The sequence below is a fragment of the Coptis chinensis genome, chromosome 5 (assembly GCF_015680905.1).
Source record: "Coptis chinensis isolate HL-2020 chromosome 5, ASM1568090v1, whole genome shotgun sequence".
Lineage (NCBI taxonomy): Eukaryota > Viridiplantae > Streptophyta > Magnoliopsida > Ranunculales > Ranunculaceae > Coptis > Coptis chinensis.
Window position 1 is genome coordinate 35,021,181 of NC_141460.1, and position 18,482 is coordinate 35,039,662.

The 18,482-nt window shown below is 36.9% G+C and overlaps 1 protein-coding gene and 1 long non-coding RNA gene across 21 annotated transcripts; both read right to left on the reverse strand.

The window, feature by feature from the left end:
- Window positions 1–8,529: 8,529 nt before the first annotated feature.
- On the reverse strand, window positions 8,530–10,012 carry LOC147497375 (uncharacterized). Its single transcript, XR_015197104.1, has 3 exons — window positions 9,920–10,012; window positions 9,255–9,349; window positions 8,530–8,828 (listed from the first exon to the last, which is right to left on the reverse strand). It is a non-coding gene; the product is annotated as an uncharacterized LOC147497375 (long non-coding RNA).
- A 2,409-nt stretch (window positions 10,013–12,421) lies between these two features.
- On the reverse strand, window positions 12,422–16,482 carry LOC147497376 (uncharacterized). Of its 20 annotated transcripts, none has more exons than XR_015195103.1 (11): window positions 16,309–16,482; window positions 15,701–16,244; window positions 14,946–15,065; window positions 14,713–14,866; window positions 14,315–14,537; window positions 14,062–14,190; window positions 13,908–13,984; window positions 13,682–13,805; window positions 13,440–13,526; window positions 12,921–13,025; window positions 12,422–12,778 (listed from the first exon to the last, which is right to left on the reverse strand). XR_015195103.1 is itself a non-coding variant. In XM_086559945.1 (11 exons), the coding sequence occupies exons 8-11, from the start codon at window positions 13,748–13,750 to the stop codon at window positions 12,765–12,767; spliced, it is 366 nt and encodes a 121-aa protein (XP_086416071.1). In that variant the 5' UTR covers window positions 13,751–13,796; window positions 13,908–13,984; window positions 14,062–14,401; window positions 14,467–14,537; window positions 14,713–14,866; window positions 14,946–15,065; window positions 15,701–16,244; window positions 16,309–16,482; the 3' UTR covers window positions 12,593–12,764. The 20 variants fall into 20 exon arrangements, 6 of the variants coding, with proteins under 6 accessions (XP_086416071.1, XP_086416070.1, XP_086416069.1 ...); XR_015195115.1 differs by having other exon boundaries at window positions 13,682–13,796; window positions 14,062–14,401; window positions 14,467–14,537; window positions 16,309–16,480; XR_015195110.1 differs by adding an exon at window positions 13,079–13,137 and having other exon boundaries at window positions 12,593–12,778; window positions 12,921–12,975; window positions 13,682–13,984; ... (1 more) ...; window positions 14,467–14,537; window positions 16,309–16,480.
- Window positions 16,483–18,482: the final 2,000 nt, after the last annotated feature.

Below are 18,482 nucleotides of genomic sequence, written 5' to 3' on the forward strand. Positions count from 1 at the left end.
CAAAAATATAAAACAGACCCAATAATATAAGAAGCCCAAAAGTAAGCCCAATACATTAAGATAAAACCCAAAACAGTTCTAAGCCCACATAATTTAAATAGTAATATAAATAAAGGCCCAAAATTCAATAGGCCCAACATAAAATTAACCATCAATGAGAAACCCATATCAATTAATCAAGCCCGCCAAATGATAAATGTTAAACCTCACCATATAGTACGTAATTATCTAGAGTGGCACTGAACTAACATGTAAAATGACCGGTTTACCTGTAGGTAAAATTCCGGGTCATTACACAACAACAAGACTAGGTGTTAAGGATTTCTAATACCTTACTATGTATGCCAAAGAAAAATTTGCTATTGTAAGCAATGACTTCCATGATCACCAGGTGCAGAGAGCTAGGTTCCTTTCACATGCAAGAAGAGTACTACTTACAATAACTCCGACTTAAGTTTGCAAATCCACATGTACACCCTTTAAATGGAACACCTGAAGAAAAAGAACAACTTTTTTTTTTTTAATTCAGAAGTTAGTAGCACCATGCAAGGAAGACCAACTCCTAGTCCAGGGTAGCTAATCAAGGTAAACAATAATATATATATGAATGACAATAATCAAAAACTTATTATAATATAATTAAAACTAAAATACCACCCAAACCATCTTTCCTTTTATTGTATCTGACATCTATCTCCAATCAATCTAAGTAATGAGAAAATCCACAAAGTTCTAATAGCCACGCAAGATAAGAAACATATACCAGCACATACTTACCATGTCTTGAGCTATTCTCAGGCTGAAACATGGCTAAGGCTAAGCTTCACAGGATACACATATCTATATATTACATTCACAACAGTCAGAGTAACCAAAAAGACAAATAAAATGCTACAAACACTCATTAATATGGAACTATTTGAACAGTATACCTACCATATGCTGGGATTTAATTCTTAAACAAGAATGCAAATTTTATGTCAAATACATGCATCTAAACTTAGTAAAACAATAAATAACTTCCAACAAAAATGGTTGTTCTGTTTACGTGGGATACAGCTAGATAGGAGGAAGGGAGATATTAAAATCAAATGCATATGAACCAAAAGAAATAAATCCACGCATATTTTATCAATTCAATTGAACTGGTCAATAATCCTTTTCCATTTCTAGTAGTGAGGGCAATACAATAGGTTTCTAGACATCAAACTAGGACTGAATGAAGCAAGATGCTTACAGAAAACCCCATCTGGTGTTTTATCAAACATCTTGTGCACAAAGATATTCATTCATTCAACATAAATGTTAAAAAAGCAAAGTCCTAAACAAGTTAACGGACACCATCCTCCTCTTAAACACATTTTTAAGAGTTATTGCAACTATTAAGGGGTTTTGGGGTAAGTCTAACTAACCCTTGATAGATATACATTACTATCAAAAATTTAATCAAACAGTTAATATTCACTTTCATAAAGGCCTTTAAGATAACAAAGTTGTCGATTGAAAGAAAAATTTAAGTGTTAAATTCATACTTGGTGATAGATTGAGAGAGAGAGAGAGAGAGAGAGAGAGAGAGAGCTATAAGTGTGGCCAACACAAACCAAATCAGACAAGTAAATCAAAAGCTATATGATAAGTGATAAGGGCCCAAAACTGTAGTTTAAACTCTTTAATAGTATTTCTATTTAGCCAATTATGTTATTAATAATATAGGTTTATCACTAATTACGTGCTTTTGAGTATTGCAGGCTTCTTCGGAGTTGAATAAATGTTAATTCGTTACTAATTAGGCGCTAAAAGGAGCTAAAGTGATTGCTAGAGAAGCTCCATGAAGAAAGCCCAAGTTTAATAGAGAAAAAACTCTTAAAAAGCCCCAGTCAAAACTGTTAAGTGAAAGTCAAACCGGATTAGAGAGTTGAAGAAAAGTTAACAGAACTTCAAAAAGCCATATCTTTGGACTGAGGTCTCAGATTTGGGCCCATTTTATATCAAATGACCGGCTCAGAAGCTCCTTCCAATGGCCTTGCCTTTGACTCGATCAGAGCTATATAAGTTAGTGAAAACACGTGCTACAGTAACACGGCCAGAATTAGAAGTCTTGGATTCAACCAATTGGGTTATGGACTTGATTTATGGGTCCATAACCTAGCCTAAAAATCCATGCACGATTTTGTATCATTATATAAGAGAATAAAAATCCTAAACTATCTCTCTCTCCCTTTTTAGTTTAGTTTAGGTTTAGTTAATGAGTTTATTTTGTAGCATCCATTAGAACCTTTTTAATAAAAGCTTTAGTTTATTCAATCCAATTACTTCTTCTTTACATTATGTCTTCCTTTCATTACTTTAGTTTAATTAATCCAATGATATTAGGCTAACCCCTGGCAGCGGCGCCATTTGATAAACGTAAAATTGATCCTTAATTATCTATAGATGAACACAAACAACTAATGATCAACTTTCTTATCAATATTATTCCTACTCTTAATTAATAATGAAGTAATATAAAGAGTACGGATTCGTTCCACTCCTAAACTACCAAGACATAAAAGAAATTCAACTAATTTAAATCACAAAGAAATAATGGCGAGAGTAATATTATGTTGAGAGATTTCTATTCTGCGATTGTACTACGGATTCAAATAAATCTAAATTAACTAAACTAATATAAATAGGGTTTTGATCTAGGCACTTGTTTAGTTGATTGATTATTTGTGTTTACGCATAGATAGTTTGTTTACATAAATTGGTGGTTATCAAATGGCATCGCTGCCATCTTATACTCGTTCGATCAAGACAAGAATTCAATTACTTGAATCCAAGGGGCAATCCCCCATTCTCAACCCACCCACCCTTTTAATTTTTCATTCTTGTTTTTCACGTTTCGTTCTCTTTTAACTTGATATTCTTACTGTTGATTGTTTTTCAGACGGCCGATTGGGGAAAACGACTAAATAATTGTTGTCCACAAGTTTGTGGGAGTCACCTGTAAAAGTTTCACATATCACTGTGCTTAACTCAAGGGGCGCACACCCTCCATTTTGCCTTGTTCAGAGAGCGCCCGCCCTCCCTTGTCTCTGCTGAGTCACAGTGAAAAACAATGAAGTAAAGGTATTTGTAAATTTTGAAAAATTTTGAACTTTTTCAACCATAATCCTTAAGGTGTTATTGATTAATTGGAATATTTTTAGAGTTTTCCAAGTTATTTTACCTAGCGAACTAATACCTTCTTTACAGTGCTGCATTTCAGCTTTCAAACCGTAAGTTTCGGGAAAACCTGACGAGTAAGGTTACTTAGGCAGTTCCCAAAATTCAAATATTTTTACAGGAGTATCTATCATAAGTCAAGAGTTTGTAGTAAATATTTGAAGAGTTTTTTATTTGTTTTGACCAAATAACTAGTTGATTGTTTCCAGTGTATCTATCATAATTTCTGGAATAACAGCCGAAGGATGGTTTGTAGAATTCCAATTGCTCTAATATTTTTACACGAATACGCATGGTCTGTCAGGAGTCTCCAGTAAAGTTTTGGTGATTTCTGGCTTTTTTTTTATTGGTTAACTATTCGGTTGTTTGAATTTAGTCCGAAAGCTGTTTCACAAACTTTGCAGGGAAGTAGAAGGACTTTCCTAACTCCAATTGCTCTAAACTTGTACAGGCTACTTGCTGGACATCTTAGCAAACTATTGTAAAATTTTCAAATTTTTTGGAGCGCGCACGTGCCCTATTATACCGATATTAGAGCGTGCACGCGCCCTGACCTCTAGTACCTTAGTTTTCATTTTCTACAGTAATCAATTTTGAGCACGCCCGTGCCCACTGAAGTAAGCCCAATTTCCAGGTTAGTTATAGGTCATATTTTAGTTCGAAATATTTGTTGGTTCGGTGATCCAAGCTTCTACAGGACTCTAAGTTCGGATTAAAGACGTTATTCATAAGCGTAGCAAGGAGGCATTCAAGTTCTCCTTCTTCCACTCCTCATTTCTTCTGTCTGAGGAGTTTAATTCTAGTATAATTAGGCTTGTTTTTCGTAGAAGCCATACCACACGTATATCTAGAATTTCACCTGCAACAATGGCTAAATAACCAGAGTCTCCTCTCTCTGATTTTTATTAAACACTAAACGATGGGCCTAAGTCGTGCATCGTTCTTGCAGACTTAGTGGGGGATTTTCAAATTCCCCTAAATACATTTAACTTGTTATCGGTTTTCCATGGTTTAGACCACGAGAAGCCTTATCAACACATGCGTAGGATAGAACAAGTTCTCACTACATTCCATCATCCTAGCGTAAGTCCGGATCAAGTTAAACTTAGGGTGTTTCCATTCACCCTAGCCGACAAAGCGGCGTCTTGGTAAACTCCCCAAATGCCAAACTCTGTGGACTCATGGGCTAAACTTGTTCAATTGTTAATGGAACAGTTTTACCCACCACTGAAAACTGATGAAATACTTCAAAAGATTCATTTCTTCCACCAGAACCCTCATGAATCCTTTTCAGAGGCCTGGAACTGTTTCACTGATCTTTTCATAGGACATCTGCATCATAACCTTGCGAAAGACACACTTGTTCGTGCCTTTTTCAAGGGACTTTCACATCATCATAAGGAGGTTCTAGATATCATGACTGGGGGTAGTTTTCTTAGTAAAGGAGCCTTGGAGGCTTATAAATTCTTAGAAGATCAATCTAAGAGAAACAACAATTGGGGAGATAACGACTCTTCCCGCTCCATTCCTTCTTCTTTTGAGGTTAAACCTGATCCCGAGCTTAAAACTCTTATCAATGCCCTCACTAAAAAGGTAGATGCCCTCTCTGTTCAACAATAACCCACTCCAGTCATGAACATTAACTCTACTCGTTGTAATGTCTGTTTTAGTCTTGAGCATTCCGACTTCTATTGTCCTCTTGTCTATGCACAACCACCACCACAACCATCAAACTTCAACCAGTTAACTCAACCTTAAGGACAAGGAAACTTAGGTGACCAGAATAGAGGTTTAGTGCCCATGACCCAAAACTATCAATCTCAAGACATGAACGCTCAACAAGCCTTAATTCCAATTCAACCATCTACAGACGAAGTAGTAGTAACCTTGATGGAAAAACAAAATCAAATTATGCAACAAAACTCTAACTTAATAAAAGATCAGCATGATCAAAACTCTAAAATGATGCAACAAACGATTCAAATGATGTAGTCTTTGTGCCAAAAGGTTATTAACATGTCTCCTAATCAAAATAATAACCAGACAGACGTGTTTCCAGGTTAAGCAGTGCCTAATCCTAAGTCAACAAACACCGCCTTCGAAATAAATAGTATTCAGTATAATGGTAATATAACCCCAGAGGACCTACAGGTAGTCACTACCCTTCGTTTAGGGAGAGTAGTTAATAACACAGTAACTATGCCTGAAGATCGCCCACAAACAGAAGCTAAAAATGAAACCATACTAAATACTGTCATAAAAACTGAAAACCCTACAACTATAGAAGTTCCAATCCAACCACTACCAAAAGGTACAGCCTTACTAAATACCACCATAGAAATTGATGATCCTACACCTGTAGAGGTTCCAATATAGACACCTAGATGGAAAATGGCTAAAGATAAAGCAAAGACTAATAATACTTTTGACCCTTATGCTAAATATAGAGATAAACCACCGTATCCCCAGAGACTAATTCTGTCTAAAAAGGATGCGAATTTTGATAAGATTAGGGAAATGTTTAAAAATCTAACTATAAACCTACCTTTTCTAGATGCTATAAAAAGTATACCTGGACACACTAAGTTTTTGAAAGAGTTGTGCACCAAGAAAAGGAAAACCGACATACCCAACGAAGCCTTCTTAACTGAACAATATCCCTCTTTATCTGAACATAACGGAATTATTAAGTACAAGAACCCTGATCGTCCTACTATACAATGCACCTTGGGAGATTACTTCGTAACAACTGCTCTATTAGACCTGGGGGCGAGTGTTAACTTACTCCCTTTTTATTTATATAAACAACTAGGTCTAACAAAACTTCAACCAACCAAAATGAGTTTGTAGTTAGCTGATTGTTCTATTAAATATCCCAAGGGTGTAGTTGAAAACATTCTCGTTAAAGTTCAGGAATTTTACTATCCAGCCGACTTCGTTATTCTTGACACAGAAGTTGCTCATGATTCCATTCCAATCATCTTAGGGAGTCCTTTCTTGGCAACCGCTAATGCCCAAATCAATTATCAGGATGGCTCAATGACTCTTTCTTTTGGAAATCTTTCTGTGGAAGTTAACATGTTTAGACAAAAGCAAGGACAACTAGGTTTGCCTATAGAAGGAGAAGTGAAGTCCATTGAGAGTTTTGTATCTCACATTAGTGTAGCTGATGCTTTCGTCCCACACTAGTAGATACCCCTCTTATGGAGGAAAACAAAGATCATAATTTCTACTCCCTAGACATAGATAACATCGAGGAAGATTTCCTTCGACTCTTTTGCAACCTTTCTTTGCCACCTCACGAGTCCCCTCCTATTGACATCCATTCATCCCTTGACACCATGACAGAAGAAAAAAATTTCACCCTCTATCTCACTAATTCTTCTGACCCACCTATTGAGGAATGTTTTGCATATCTCAAGGCTTCTGATGGAATTAAGAACACTATTTGAGCACCATTCACCCACCTCACATCCTCATGTCACTCATTCACCTTCCATCATGAATGTTCCTCGCCCTCCACCTTTTCAAAGAACCATTGAATTTGCACTTGACCTTCTTGTTTCTCTTGTCCTTCATGATTTTTTAAACCCTCCTGATACGGAAATAATACCCAAGGACAAGCCACCTGATACCTTCATTTTCAGATTTGAGACAGTTCATACCTACACCATGAATGAGTTTTGTGATAAACCTACATTCTCATTTTTTCCATTCCTTCCTTCTAAAACTTATCCATATCCCACGTATCTTCCACAACCATCCATTTTCTCACGATCATTCACTTGGACACCCTTTCGTTCAAAGAAGAAGAAGAAGGTGCATGCTCAGTTACGTTCTAGGTCTATCAGGCTTCGCTTTCATTTCACTAAGTTGCGTCGTAGAAAGTTTTGGTGCCTGATTCTGTTTGGGGGTGCTTTCCATGTTAATTATTTATGGAAAGACCCACAACTCTTTAGGTTGTTAATATATGGTAAATTGCACGTATATATATTTTAGATAAAGTCTCGAGTATCTGACTATAAATGACTCATTTTATTCTTCGGTGTACTCCATTCCAATCTTATGTTATGGGAGTGCACCATTAAGGTAACCGGACCCTCCTTTTGGAGTGAGTGATTGTAAGTGTCGGATCCTTAGTCCACGTTTCATGTGACTCACGTATTCATCTCTTGCACTTTTTATTGTTGTTTGAGTAGTGTTTCTCTATGGAGTGAGTTTCATTTTTATTTCTTCTTCGTAATTTTGTTTTTCTAAAAATCAAACATATAAAAACTAAATAAAATAAAAACATAAACATATATTAGTAAGTCTAGGGAATCTGACATTAAAAGACTCAAGTTTTTGTACAATACCACATTTCTGGAGTATAGGCCAAACAAAAATTTTCAAACTTAAAAAGAGTTTTCTAATTTTGTTTGGGGGTGGGGTGGTGTATTTTGGTCTTTCATTTCAAAACGTTTTTCCACCCATTTGTCTATCATGTTTACTCTAATAGAGTTGATGTTAGTTAGTACGTAACAGTTTAATTGTGTTTCATATTATCATATCATCTTTACAATATTTCTCTTATAGGTACTGCCAATATTTGCCACGGTTCTACAATAAATTATTTTCTTATCTCTTTACAGTTTGAGGACAAAGCGTTCGATTATTTGGGAGTGGGATAGAAACATTTGCAAAAATTAGGTACTTTTAGGATGTAAATTACATACTTTTCTTCATAAAATATTAAAAATCATAAATATTGTTTATACTAGGCACTTAGTGATAATGGTATTCACTATAAGAAAGCTGACTTTTAGCCACGGACCAAAACTGTGGGTAAAGGACTTTAGCCACGGCTATCAGCTGTCGCAAGTCCGTGGGATTTTGACCTGTCGACAAAATGTTAGCTACAGCGAATGACCGTGGGTAACTGCGACAGTCCATGCAACAGCTTAAGCCGTAGGAACTTGCCACTGTGAATGACCGTGGCAAACGCCGTCGCAAGTGCCATAGATAATGACCGTGGGAATAGTCGTAGCAACTACCACAGCGCTCGACCGTGGCATAAGTCGTGGCAAGTGCCATAGATAATAACCGTGGCATAATCCGTTGCAATTTTTTTTGTGAGAGATAAAAGTTGTGGCATAATCCGTGGTAAAAGTACCTCTGCAACACATCTTTTTGCGTTATCTACGGACATTGGCCATGGCTAAAACGTTTTAGAATTAAAAAAAAAAAAATATATATATATATATATATATATATATCCACTTTTGCCTTTCAATCCAACTAATAATCCATCCATCTTAATAACAATATTACAAAGAAACCACATTCCCAATCAAAATTCCTTTGCCGAAAAATAGATAAAGAGACGAATATTCATACAAGTAAAAAAAAAATATGTAGCATTTATTACCACAAACTCAATATAATATGAATTTCCAAATATTTTTCAATATATTTCATCATCCGTACAAGTAATAATGCCTTAGTTCACCTCGCACATGTTTTTCCGTTACGTTTTATCATTCCCTTGCACTTGAATACTTTCGAAAATGATTTGAAGTCCTAGCTTCATAGAACCCTAGCCTTAATAACCTTTTCATGAGCATCCACCTGCATACAAATACCTACATACAAATGAATCACAAGGAAATGATATTAAAGTCAAAATCCCATAAGTCTAAAAGTCGGAACCTAGATGAATGGAGAAAAGTCGTAGCACATAGCAAGAGCATTTCTATGTGCTACAATTAAAACTTAAATTAGCATCTCACTTTGTTTTTACTTGCTATAAAAAAATACCATCTAAAGGAAATTAAATTAATCAATGGACAGTGGTTTCCACTAACTTGGGCTTGACATCTACTCTGCATAACTCGTTGAACTTGGGCTGCTCTACATTGCCTAATTGTATCCAATCAAGTCGCATTCATCATGCGTAAGTGCGTAACATATATTTCTAATTTTTATAAGCTATGTACAGAAACTCCAGAGAAAAAATGCCACATGTTCTGCTAATGTAAGTAAAAAGACGAGATGATGGAGATTCTTACTGAGAGAGTGGTTGGACCAGCATGAGAGGTGAGTTGCTACTTCTAAGGCCCTCCTAAACTTCAGTATTGGAGGAATTTTGGTACTTGTCGTCCACCTGCAGAAAGTTATATTTGTGTAAATAAAAATCACTAATTGTACTATCCAAGTTATGCAGAGACCATCTTATTGTATGTCGTGATCATATATTGATTACGATTGAATGGTTACACTATATGATCGATCTGTTGAAATTGACATAATTCCCATACATTCCTGGAAGACGCGGGCACTCTATATCAGAATTAGTGTTTGCTTCCGGGCAAGGACTGCATTTCCTAAGAAGTGGCAACCCAAAGGAAATAACCGAGGTAATCAGGGAAATAAGACATATCTCAATTACCTGACAGTAAATAGATTAACCAGATAAGACAAAACACATATACACAACCATAAATATAAAGAAGTTCGCCATAAGGCCGATTAGAAAATTTCTGAAAGTATAAGTTCGTTACTAACCTTAACTCTATTTCCTCTTTTATGTAAATACTAAGGTATGCCCATGCCTACGGCGTCGGGCGTACTGCTGGCGCTACCTCGGCTTTCGGCGAGCCTTCTTACATCGGTCTACGATATACATATATAATAAATATAAAAATGACAAAAGCAAATAACAGAATTTATGTACCATAGGGAACTGGAAAACGTTTTAGAAGGTAGTATTCCACAACTGACATCGATGAAGAGAACGTCATGGCAAAAGTTGTTGTAGCACTCGAGAGACCGCAATTAGACCCTCACATTAAGTCTAGCAAAAATAAGTAAACACGTGAATCGCAATCATTTATTGATTTATTTTATGAACAACAAGTTGGGTTTTTGACGAAGGGTCAACAATTTTATTTCTGGATGTGCAATGAATCGACGAGAACATCTTAAGATGGTGATAGGGTGATCTATTCTCCCAAACCCAAACAAATGTAGATATTGGCGGCAATTGTGGAGGCAAACTAAAGACGGGGAAAGAAGTAGGGGTGATCCATAGTTCCAATTAATATTATGCCCTCTCTATCTCGTACAAGTTCTAGCTAATGTAAGAATGGTGGCCGATACACACCTGGGGAGGAATGCCAAGTTCCAAGAATAGAGGACCCAATATGAATCCACCACCAAGACCAAGGAGCCCGCCGACCACACCAACTAATATACCACAAGCGCTGTATAAAATCTAGTATACCATTCAAAATTAGAAGAGGGCGTGGTGCAATGGCTGGGATGCTAGACCAGGAGCTATCATATCCTAAACCTACTCAAAAGTAGGGCTCGTCATTTTCATCACAGTTACATGGTGAAAAATGACAAAGCTGGAAAATTTTGAGATAGGTTGCACAAGGTACAAAATATAACTGCCCTTCAAGCCAGGAAGCATATACCGCATCATAAACAAAATGCCCATCTCCAAAGAGAAATAAGAACTTCTAATGGATAGGAAGACTTCCAATGAAGGAGGATGGAATAAAGAGAGGAATGTACTTCTAGATAGCAAATACAAATTTTTAATGCTACTAACCTTTTCCACCACTTCTTTATCCAGGTTGTTCTTCCCAATCTCGACCGCTGAGCCCTCAAGAACGCAGAACCGGTAGCGATAAGTTTAGAAATTTTGTGCTAAGAAATTTCATAACAAGAATATTGGATATTCTAGTAAAAAGAAGAATTGGGAAAAGTGAGCTGGGTATTTTTTACCTACATCAACTCAAAAGTGGATGGCATGCAATGTCCTCAGAATATTTTTTTAATATTCATTCGCAAGATAATATCACAAGTACTTCTGCTATATGTCTTTAAAAAAAATGTAGATAGAGATAAAATTTTGTAAAACAGCCTTAGTTATCATTCGACATTTTTCAATCTTGCAATTAGCTAGAGTATCATGCATGAATTCCTGCGGCAAAAGAATGATCATTATCTGATTAACATACCATCCCTTCCCTACTGCTACAGGGTTTCTCTTCAGTTTAGCGGCTCACTGGACTTCAGCCTGATTATAGTCGTCTTTGATTTCTCGGATGCACCTGCTTAGTTCTGCTTCCATCACAAGAACAGGACAGACTATCGGCGGGCCAAGCCAACTCAAAGGGGCCATCCCCAAACGCATAAAGAGAGGTTGGAAAAGGACCCAGAGCCCAGACCCCTGCTGAAAAAACGTGAGCAGCTTAAGTTAGAAGTTCGCTCGAGTGGAGCGGTTGTTGGTGCTCTATTTCATATCCTCCTGTTGGTGAGTTACCTCTTCCCTTCCTTCCTTTCTATTTAGGAATTGAAAGTAGTTTTAGGGTGCAAGCTTTGAAGTAGCGCTACCCGCTAGGTTCAATCAAATCAATGAATCGATTCCCACTTACCCGGTGGGGATAAAGACTATCAAGTCGGCGTTCCTCAGGACTTGCCGGAAGGGAGAATCAATCTCTCTTTCCGATCGCGATATCCAATATATGATGTGATTTGTTGACTTATCCCACAGGTTTGTTTCGCTTTATTTACTAATTAAGGCGAAGTTTCACGGTTTCATACCGTGATTCGAGAAAAGCAAAGCCAATCGGGAAAGATGGGAACTCTAAAATCATTAGGTGTTTAGCGAGGACGATTTGGGCTCCCAGGATGGCTAACGATATTCAGATCCTTCTCAAAAATGAAAGCAAAGGCCAAGGCACCTCTATGGTCCTAAGTGATGCATCACTTAATTTGAGTGAAATATTTCTCCAATTTAAGCATTTGCCGACATATTAGTAGGGCCGGGTTATGCAAACTTCAAGGTAGAAGAATGTCTTTGAAACATCATATATCTCACCTCGGACTCGAGCTAGTTTTGTAATTGCAAAGCAAAGTTTTGGAAACTAGATCACCTTCGATCTGTAACTGTGCTACCACCTACTTAGACAACCAAAGTCCTAAAGACGCGTCCTCCTTTCACTAGCTAACTTTACCGAAATTTTTTTTTTCTCAATGTGCCAATAAACCAAGCCCGCTAAAAACTGCACACATTTATCATTCTAACGTCGAAAATATATAAAAAGTTGGACCATTTCAATAAAGATAGTGACTTCGTTGAAGTCATCTCGACGACTAAGCGTTTCATCCACAGAGAAATAGAGAAACCGGATGCTAAGGAAAATAGATTAAAAGTCGACGAGTATGAAGTTCAGTATAGTTTCATGCATATAATTAAATTCAAGAAGCAATATGTATAATCAAATTAAAGAAACAAAACAAATTGACTATCGATCATAAGTTCTATAAAGAAGGCATACAACAATCGACCGAGCTGGTTGAGCAGCAGGAGGAGAATCGGTCTAATCTCGTAAACCCCAATCCGGAGTCATAAGGAAAATACCGGTTGGACCACCGATAAAGCCATTGGCTAGCGCCCGTCTACATACGAATAGAAAGGCAAGCCATCTTCCTGGTCTTGTCGACCCCCGAGGCATTGCGTTATCCAATTGAAGTTCTATAGGTTCAGTGATCACTTATGATATTCCCTAGGTGCAAATTACTGAAACATTGCAAGTTAAATTTCCATTAGTACAAGTCTTATTTAACTGACCTCCAAGGGATTCACCAGTAATCCCGATCTTAGAATGGTCTATATCCTCTCTTTTTGTAAGGTAATCAACCAGTTTTATCAGATCCCATACCTGCCATAACTATTTCTTTAATAGAGAGCTCTTCATAAACCACAATAGCAGGACACTGGCCAATATGATTTGACAGTGTAATTTGCACCTCCAAAAATGACATAACTACAACAAGTACAGGTAAGGCATCACAAATTTAAACAAGACATGCATATTACCGTATCAAAAATGAAAGGCATTGTATCACCAATTTTCCAGGATTGTATAAGCGCCTGCACTTGAATTAAAAACAAATATGTATATCCAGAAAAAGGAAGAGGAATTAGACTAGATCAAGTATAAAGTTAACAAACTGCAAAGTGGCCATTTCCATCTCAATAATGGACGTCATCTGAAATTCAAAAACATGTGTCTTTAGTTCAAAAATTCAGCAGACACTCCATTACTCCGTTGGAAAATGCCATTGTACAGAAACATCAATAGAAAACATATAATCAGATACATCAGGAAAACATCCAGTACATATTATGCATATAAACAGTTTTTTGTCAAAACAGGAAAATGAAAGGATATACGTACATCTCGGTATGTGGTTATATGTGCAGCTCGTTCACCATGATAGCGAGAATCAATTGCAATAGCAATATATCCCCTAGAAGCGTATGCCTTGAAACAATGAGAAAATATAACGATGTTGCACATATGTAGAACGTAAGTGACTAGAAGATTTCTAAAGACAAATACATTTCAAGGATGTATCAAGATTTTAAAGTGCAAGAAACGAAAACATATTAAAAGATATTGTAAATGAATGTGTCTACCTTGATCAAAACGTCTACTACGAAGAGCATGAAGAAAATCCGATCGAAGCTTTTCAGCTGCTGCTTCATTTCTACTTGTTTGACTCTCCATGTTAACACGTACTCGTCTTTCTCTCTACTTATTCTTCACAACTCATATTTATAACACGTGGCTTCACAATTCATATTTATAACTACAGTAAGGAAGGAAGTCAAGGTTGTATCTGAAAAACCAAATGAACCTTACCAGTGGGATAAAAATCTAAAATTGGCGATGAAGAATCAGTCATCAATTCCCTGTAACACAAGGGAAGTGCATGTGCACTAGAAACACAACTCTAATCACATATTATGTTGACAACCAAGTACCAATAGCAAAAAGGATAGTCTTAAATGCAAACCTTGCAGCAGGCAATACACCCATTAACTGATCAAATGGCTTGAACGGTGTCCCAGGTGTGAAATGAATTTCACAATGCTCAATATTAAGAAAATCAGAAGCAAATGGGGCATAATGATATGGATAAAACCTGGAGAAAATAGAAATATGTGAAATTCTCACTTACGCCAATTTTACCCTTGTCTTCTTCATCCCAATTTCTAATTCCTTCTTATGTAAACATACACCTCTTCTTTCTATCACCATCAGCTCACCTCCTTTTCCTAATTAGACCCAGTACCATACGTGGTTTTGTTCTAAAGTGGTACACCCATTAACAATACAATCATTCAACAATATATCTGAGAAAGTCAGAGAAATGAGAATTAGTTTTGCACAGATCAAAGCCAATCAAAGTTTCTCTTACCATTGTCAGGAGCATACCCCTTCGTAATAGTAGTGCATAACCCAACACATTCCTTCAATATATTTTAAAACCTACCAGAAATAGAAAAACATGACATAAGAAACCCAAGAAGTTTGTATTTAACAGGGTAAAAGTGGGCCGAACAGATAAATCTATTTAAAAAGGAAGATGCCAGCAAACCTTAGTTACAGTATTCACAAATGTACTACTAATACAAGCATTTAAAAACCAATATAACATAGGAACCTTAAGAAATGCAAACTGCAGGCATCCATTCACTCGGTCAGAAACAGAAACAGAACTGTACTACTAAGAACAACGCCTTGAATCATTGGAGGGAGTTGCCTTAACTGATCAACCATCAAAGCTAAAAGTGGAGGCAGTTATATCATCCATTTCTCTGGCATATACAAACAAACTCGTTATTAAATCTAAAAGCACAAAATAGCAACCTACATTATCTAACACCTGCTACATACTTATTTCTGCAAGGCAGATGTTTAGGTAGAGTAGCCAACAACAATGTTGCTTGTGCTTTTTACAGCACAGATTGCTTGCAAAATCTCACATGCTCTGGTATCTTTGTCATCCATCACCAACTGAAATATAGAAATTTTAGTAATTAAAATACATGAATGCAAATAAGAAGAAAAAAGAATGCTAAAGCAGTATATGGTTAAATAAACAAAAATATGACTCCGATTAGGACAAGGGAAATTCAGTGGCTTATTGATATGGAAAACAGTGCTCTGGAAGAAGACTGACATTGCTAATCCATCCAAAGATACATTATGGCTGTTGTTGGCGGTGTGGATATGAATTCCTATTCTCATATTATGGGAGGGTACACAAATACACGATACACAAATTATATCAACATGTCTTTGCCAACTGTAGCCAGGCACACAAGTGATTTTACTTGCCTAAATTTTGTTTCAGACCCTGAATATATATGCTGCATTCTTAAATTTCGCTGAATCTCAGATAAAGATCAAAGGGAACACTTCTGAGATTATCCTCGTCATACTGCAAATGAGTACTAAGAAGCAAGAAAATAGCATAACAAGTAGGTTCTGCCAGCCACTTCAGCATCAAACAAAACCTACTCATCAGTTCACTTGACGTAAATTCAATTAACTTTCGAATATATATTCTATGACAAGAGCAATAACATAAATCACAAAGCACATCATAAGCAAATCACGAGTCCAGAAGGCAGGCAGTGTCAGAATACCTGAATCACGAGCAACGTAGCAACACAAGAAGAGATAAGTTCTGAGGGGATTTGCACTGCAACACTCTGCTCAGAAGTATTTGTTGGATTTGGAGGAGTTGGCATCACTGACTCCAATGTGCAGGAATTTGTGGATTCATGATTAGCCAAATTGCCAAGACCTGGATCGGAAGAGGTAAAAGATCGCCCAGCAGATATGCCAGAATCGGTTCCAAAATGCCGATTATCTGCATAATCTAAAGCCTCTCCCACTCTTGTAAACGCATCTTCCCCAACTTTCAGAAGAAGAGGGTCCAACAGGGGAATTACATGTGGGTGGCATCTGGCGGACAAGATTCTGCACCGTTTCATTAATCTGATTTACTTTTCCATCAAATGAGTCCTTCAGCTCATCAATTTTCTTTTCAAACTGATTTTTTAACTCCTCAGTGACCTTAATCTGTTTCTGATATCTCTTCCTATAAGGAGCCGAATGCTTAAATGAAGACTTAGAGACACCAGAACCCATGACCCGCATGCGCCCTCTTGAGTCTTTACCAACAACCTGTGTACTTGGAGATTTTAATTCGAGGAATAAAAATAAAATTGAGCAAAGTATAAATTCATACCTCTGTCACAACATCATTGTCGCATGCTTCAAAGTCGGAGTTGGAGGTCGTGTTAGAGTTCAAAGGGGAACGTTGAGAAATCTTATCCTATTCAATGGAAAACATAAAAAAATCTAAAATCATATAGATAACACAGATGTATCACTGACTAAGCATACACTTTTAAATAGTATATATATATATAAGTGATGCATTGACTAAGCATCCAAGAAAAAAACATATAAAATAAAGACTTGCCCAAACAAACTCGTCGTTGGGGTGTACGGTTTTTTTTAAGTGTGTGCATTTCTACGTACATATCACCCGATCAACTTCTTCCCATCGACACACCTTGTTCCTTTGCAATTTTACGGCGATAAACTTGTCTTTGGTGTCCTCCCCACAGTTTGGTTCAATTTGCATTGCACGGTTACGAATATTTCTCGCGACTTAATGCCTACATAACATACACAAATTAAGTTCTGGTTTGCTTTGTATCTTATAAGCTAGTAAAAGGCGAGTGCATATCGTATAGTATATCGTTAGAATGTCTAAGACATTACCTTAAATTCATCCGAATGACAATGATTCACAAAAGCTTTCCAATCCTCCAAAGGGATTCCGCGGTGCCTTCATTTTCACAATTTCTCGGATCCTTACCAAAGAACAAATTTCTTTTTCAGTTCACCCCTTGTGGCTCCTCCATGTGGCCATGACTTTATCCCGAACATACTTACAGTCTACCCCCTTGTCTTCGTCACCATTAACAAATACAAAAGTGTCGTTCAAGCTTTTAATGATTCTATTATAGTGATTTCCTTTACTAAGTTTCATCATAGTTGGCCAATCTTTATAGAAGCATGGGATTTCACGGTCCGCAAGGCAAGCAGCTTCACTAGATAGCCTGCTGACACCTTCTTCAGGAAAATCAGGCTGGTTATAGATATTAAGCCAAAGTTCAATTCTTTGCCCCTCTTCCAAATGATCGGATATAGGCAGAGTGGGACCTCTGTTGTTATCGAAAGCGGTCATGAAGCAGCGCCGACTCCACCGATAATGCAAAACCGATGATGTTATACAAGGATGAAATGGAAATAATTAACTTAATCAGATAATCATGAATTATTAACTAATTACCAGTGTTAGTGTTGGGGGAGTCCTCTAGTGGGTGAGCTGAATTTGGGGATGTGCTACTAGCCATAGTACAAAGCGATAACTAAACTCTGCAAATTAAACAAGCACTTGCATATACAGTTAAGTTAATAATCAATACAATAAGGATCAATGTACAAATAACAAAAAATGAATTCAGAAATTAGTCAAAATGTGAAACACTAATTTAAAAACATGAACCACTAATTTAAATATGAATTCAGAAAAAAGCAGCAAAACAGGTTTAAATATGTAATTCTCGAAACAAAAGACTTCATATAATAAAATAACATCTCATTTCTTTCTAGGTCTTTTTCTTTGGTTGATAACCTCAACAGAAAGAACCATATTCTCTTCATTAAAGATCAACTCATCCTCCCATCGCTGGAATGATAGGCCTCACTTAACGATTCATCCACAACTATATTTTTCGACACTACTCTTGTTGAGTCCATATCGAGTAAACCTTTCTTGGAACCTCAATAACCACATGCCAATCAAGATTGATTTGGGTCTTTAGAGTAAAAGACACGGGATACATGCTCTCAAGAAGAATGAATGGCTCGTCATTCATTTGAGATGAACCAAGCATATTGGATAGATTGACCAATAGCAATTTTGACTCGTTATCCACCTTTACACCGTTCGGGAGCTTAACCCAATCGCACTTGAATAACACTGGTTTGTAATCAGTATTTGGGTACTCCAATTGAACAATTTTCCTAAGAACACCATAGTATTCGCCAGATGCTTCTATAGGATTTTTATCCTTAGCACTTGTTTAAAGGTAGTTGGGCACTTGGTACAAACTCCATCTGTTTTGGTTTCTTCTAGTCAACTCATAATCTTTGGTGACAAATAAAAACCATTGATTGCATACTTCTCATATGTTATAGCAAAAGCGTCTTTGGTCCCCTTTGCTATTTCTATAAGCTCGTCATCTTTCGGTTTTGAACATCAAGTTGTCTCCTTAACCATGGCATGAACTTCGTCTTTTTACGTGTACTTTTGAACTGGCGGACTTTCTTCCTGTGTTTCTCTTG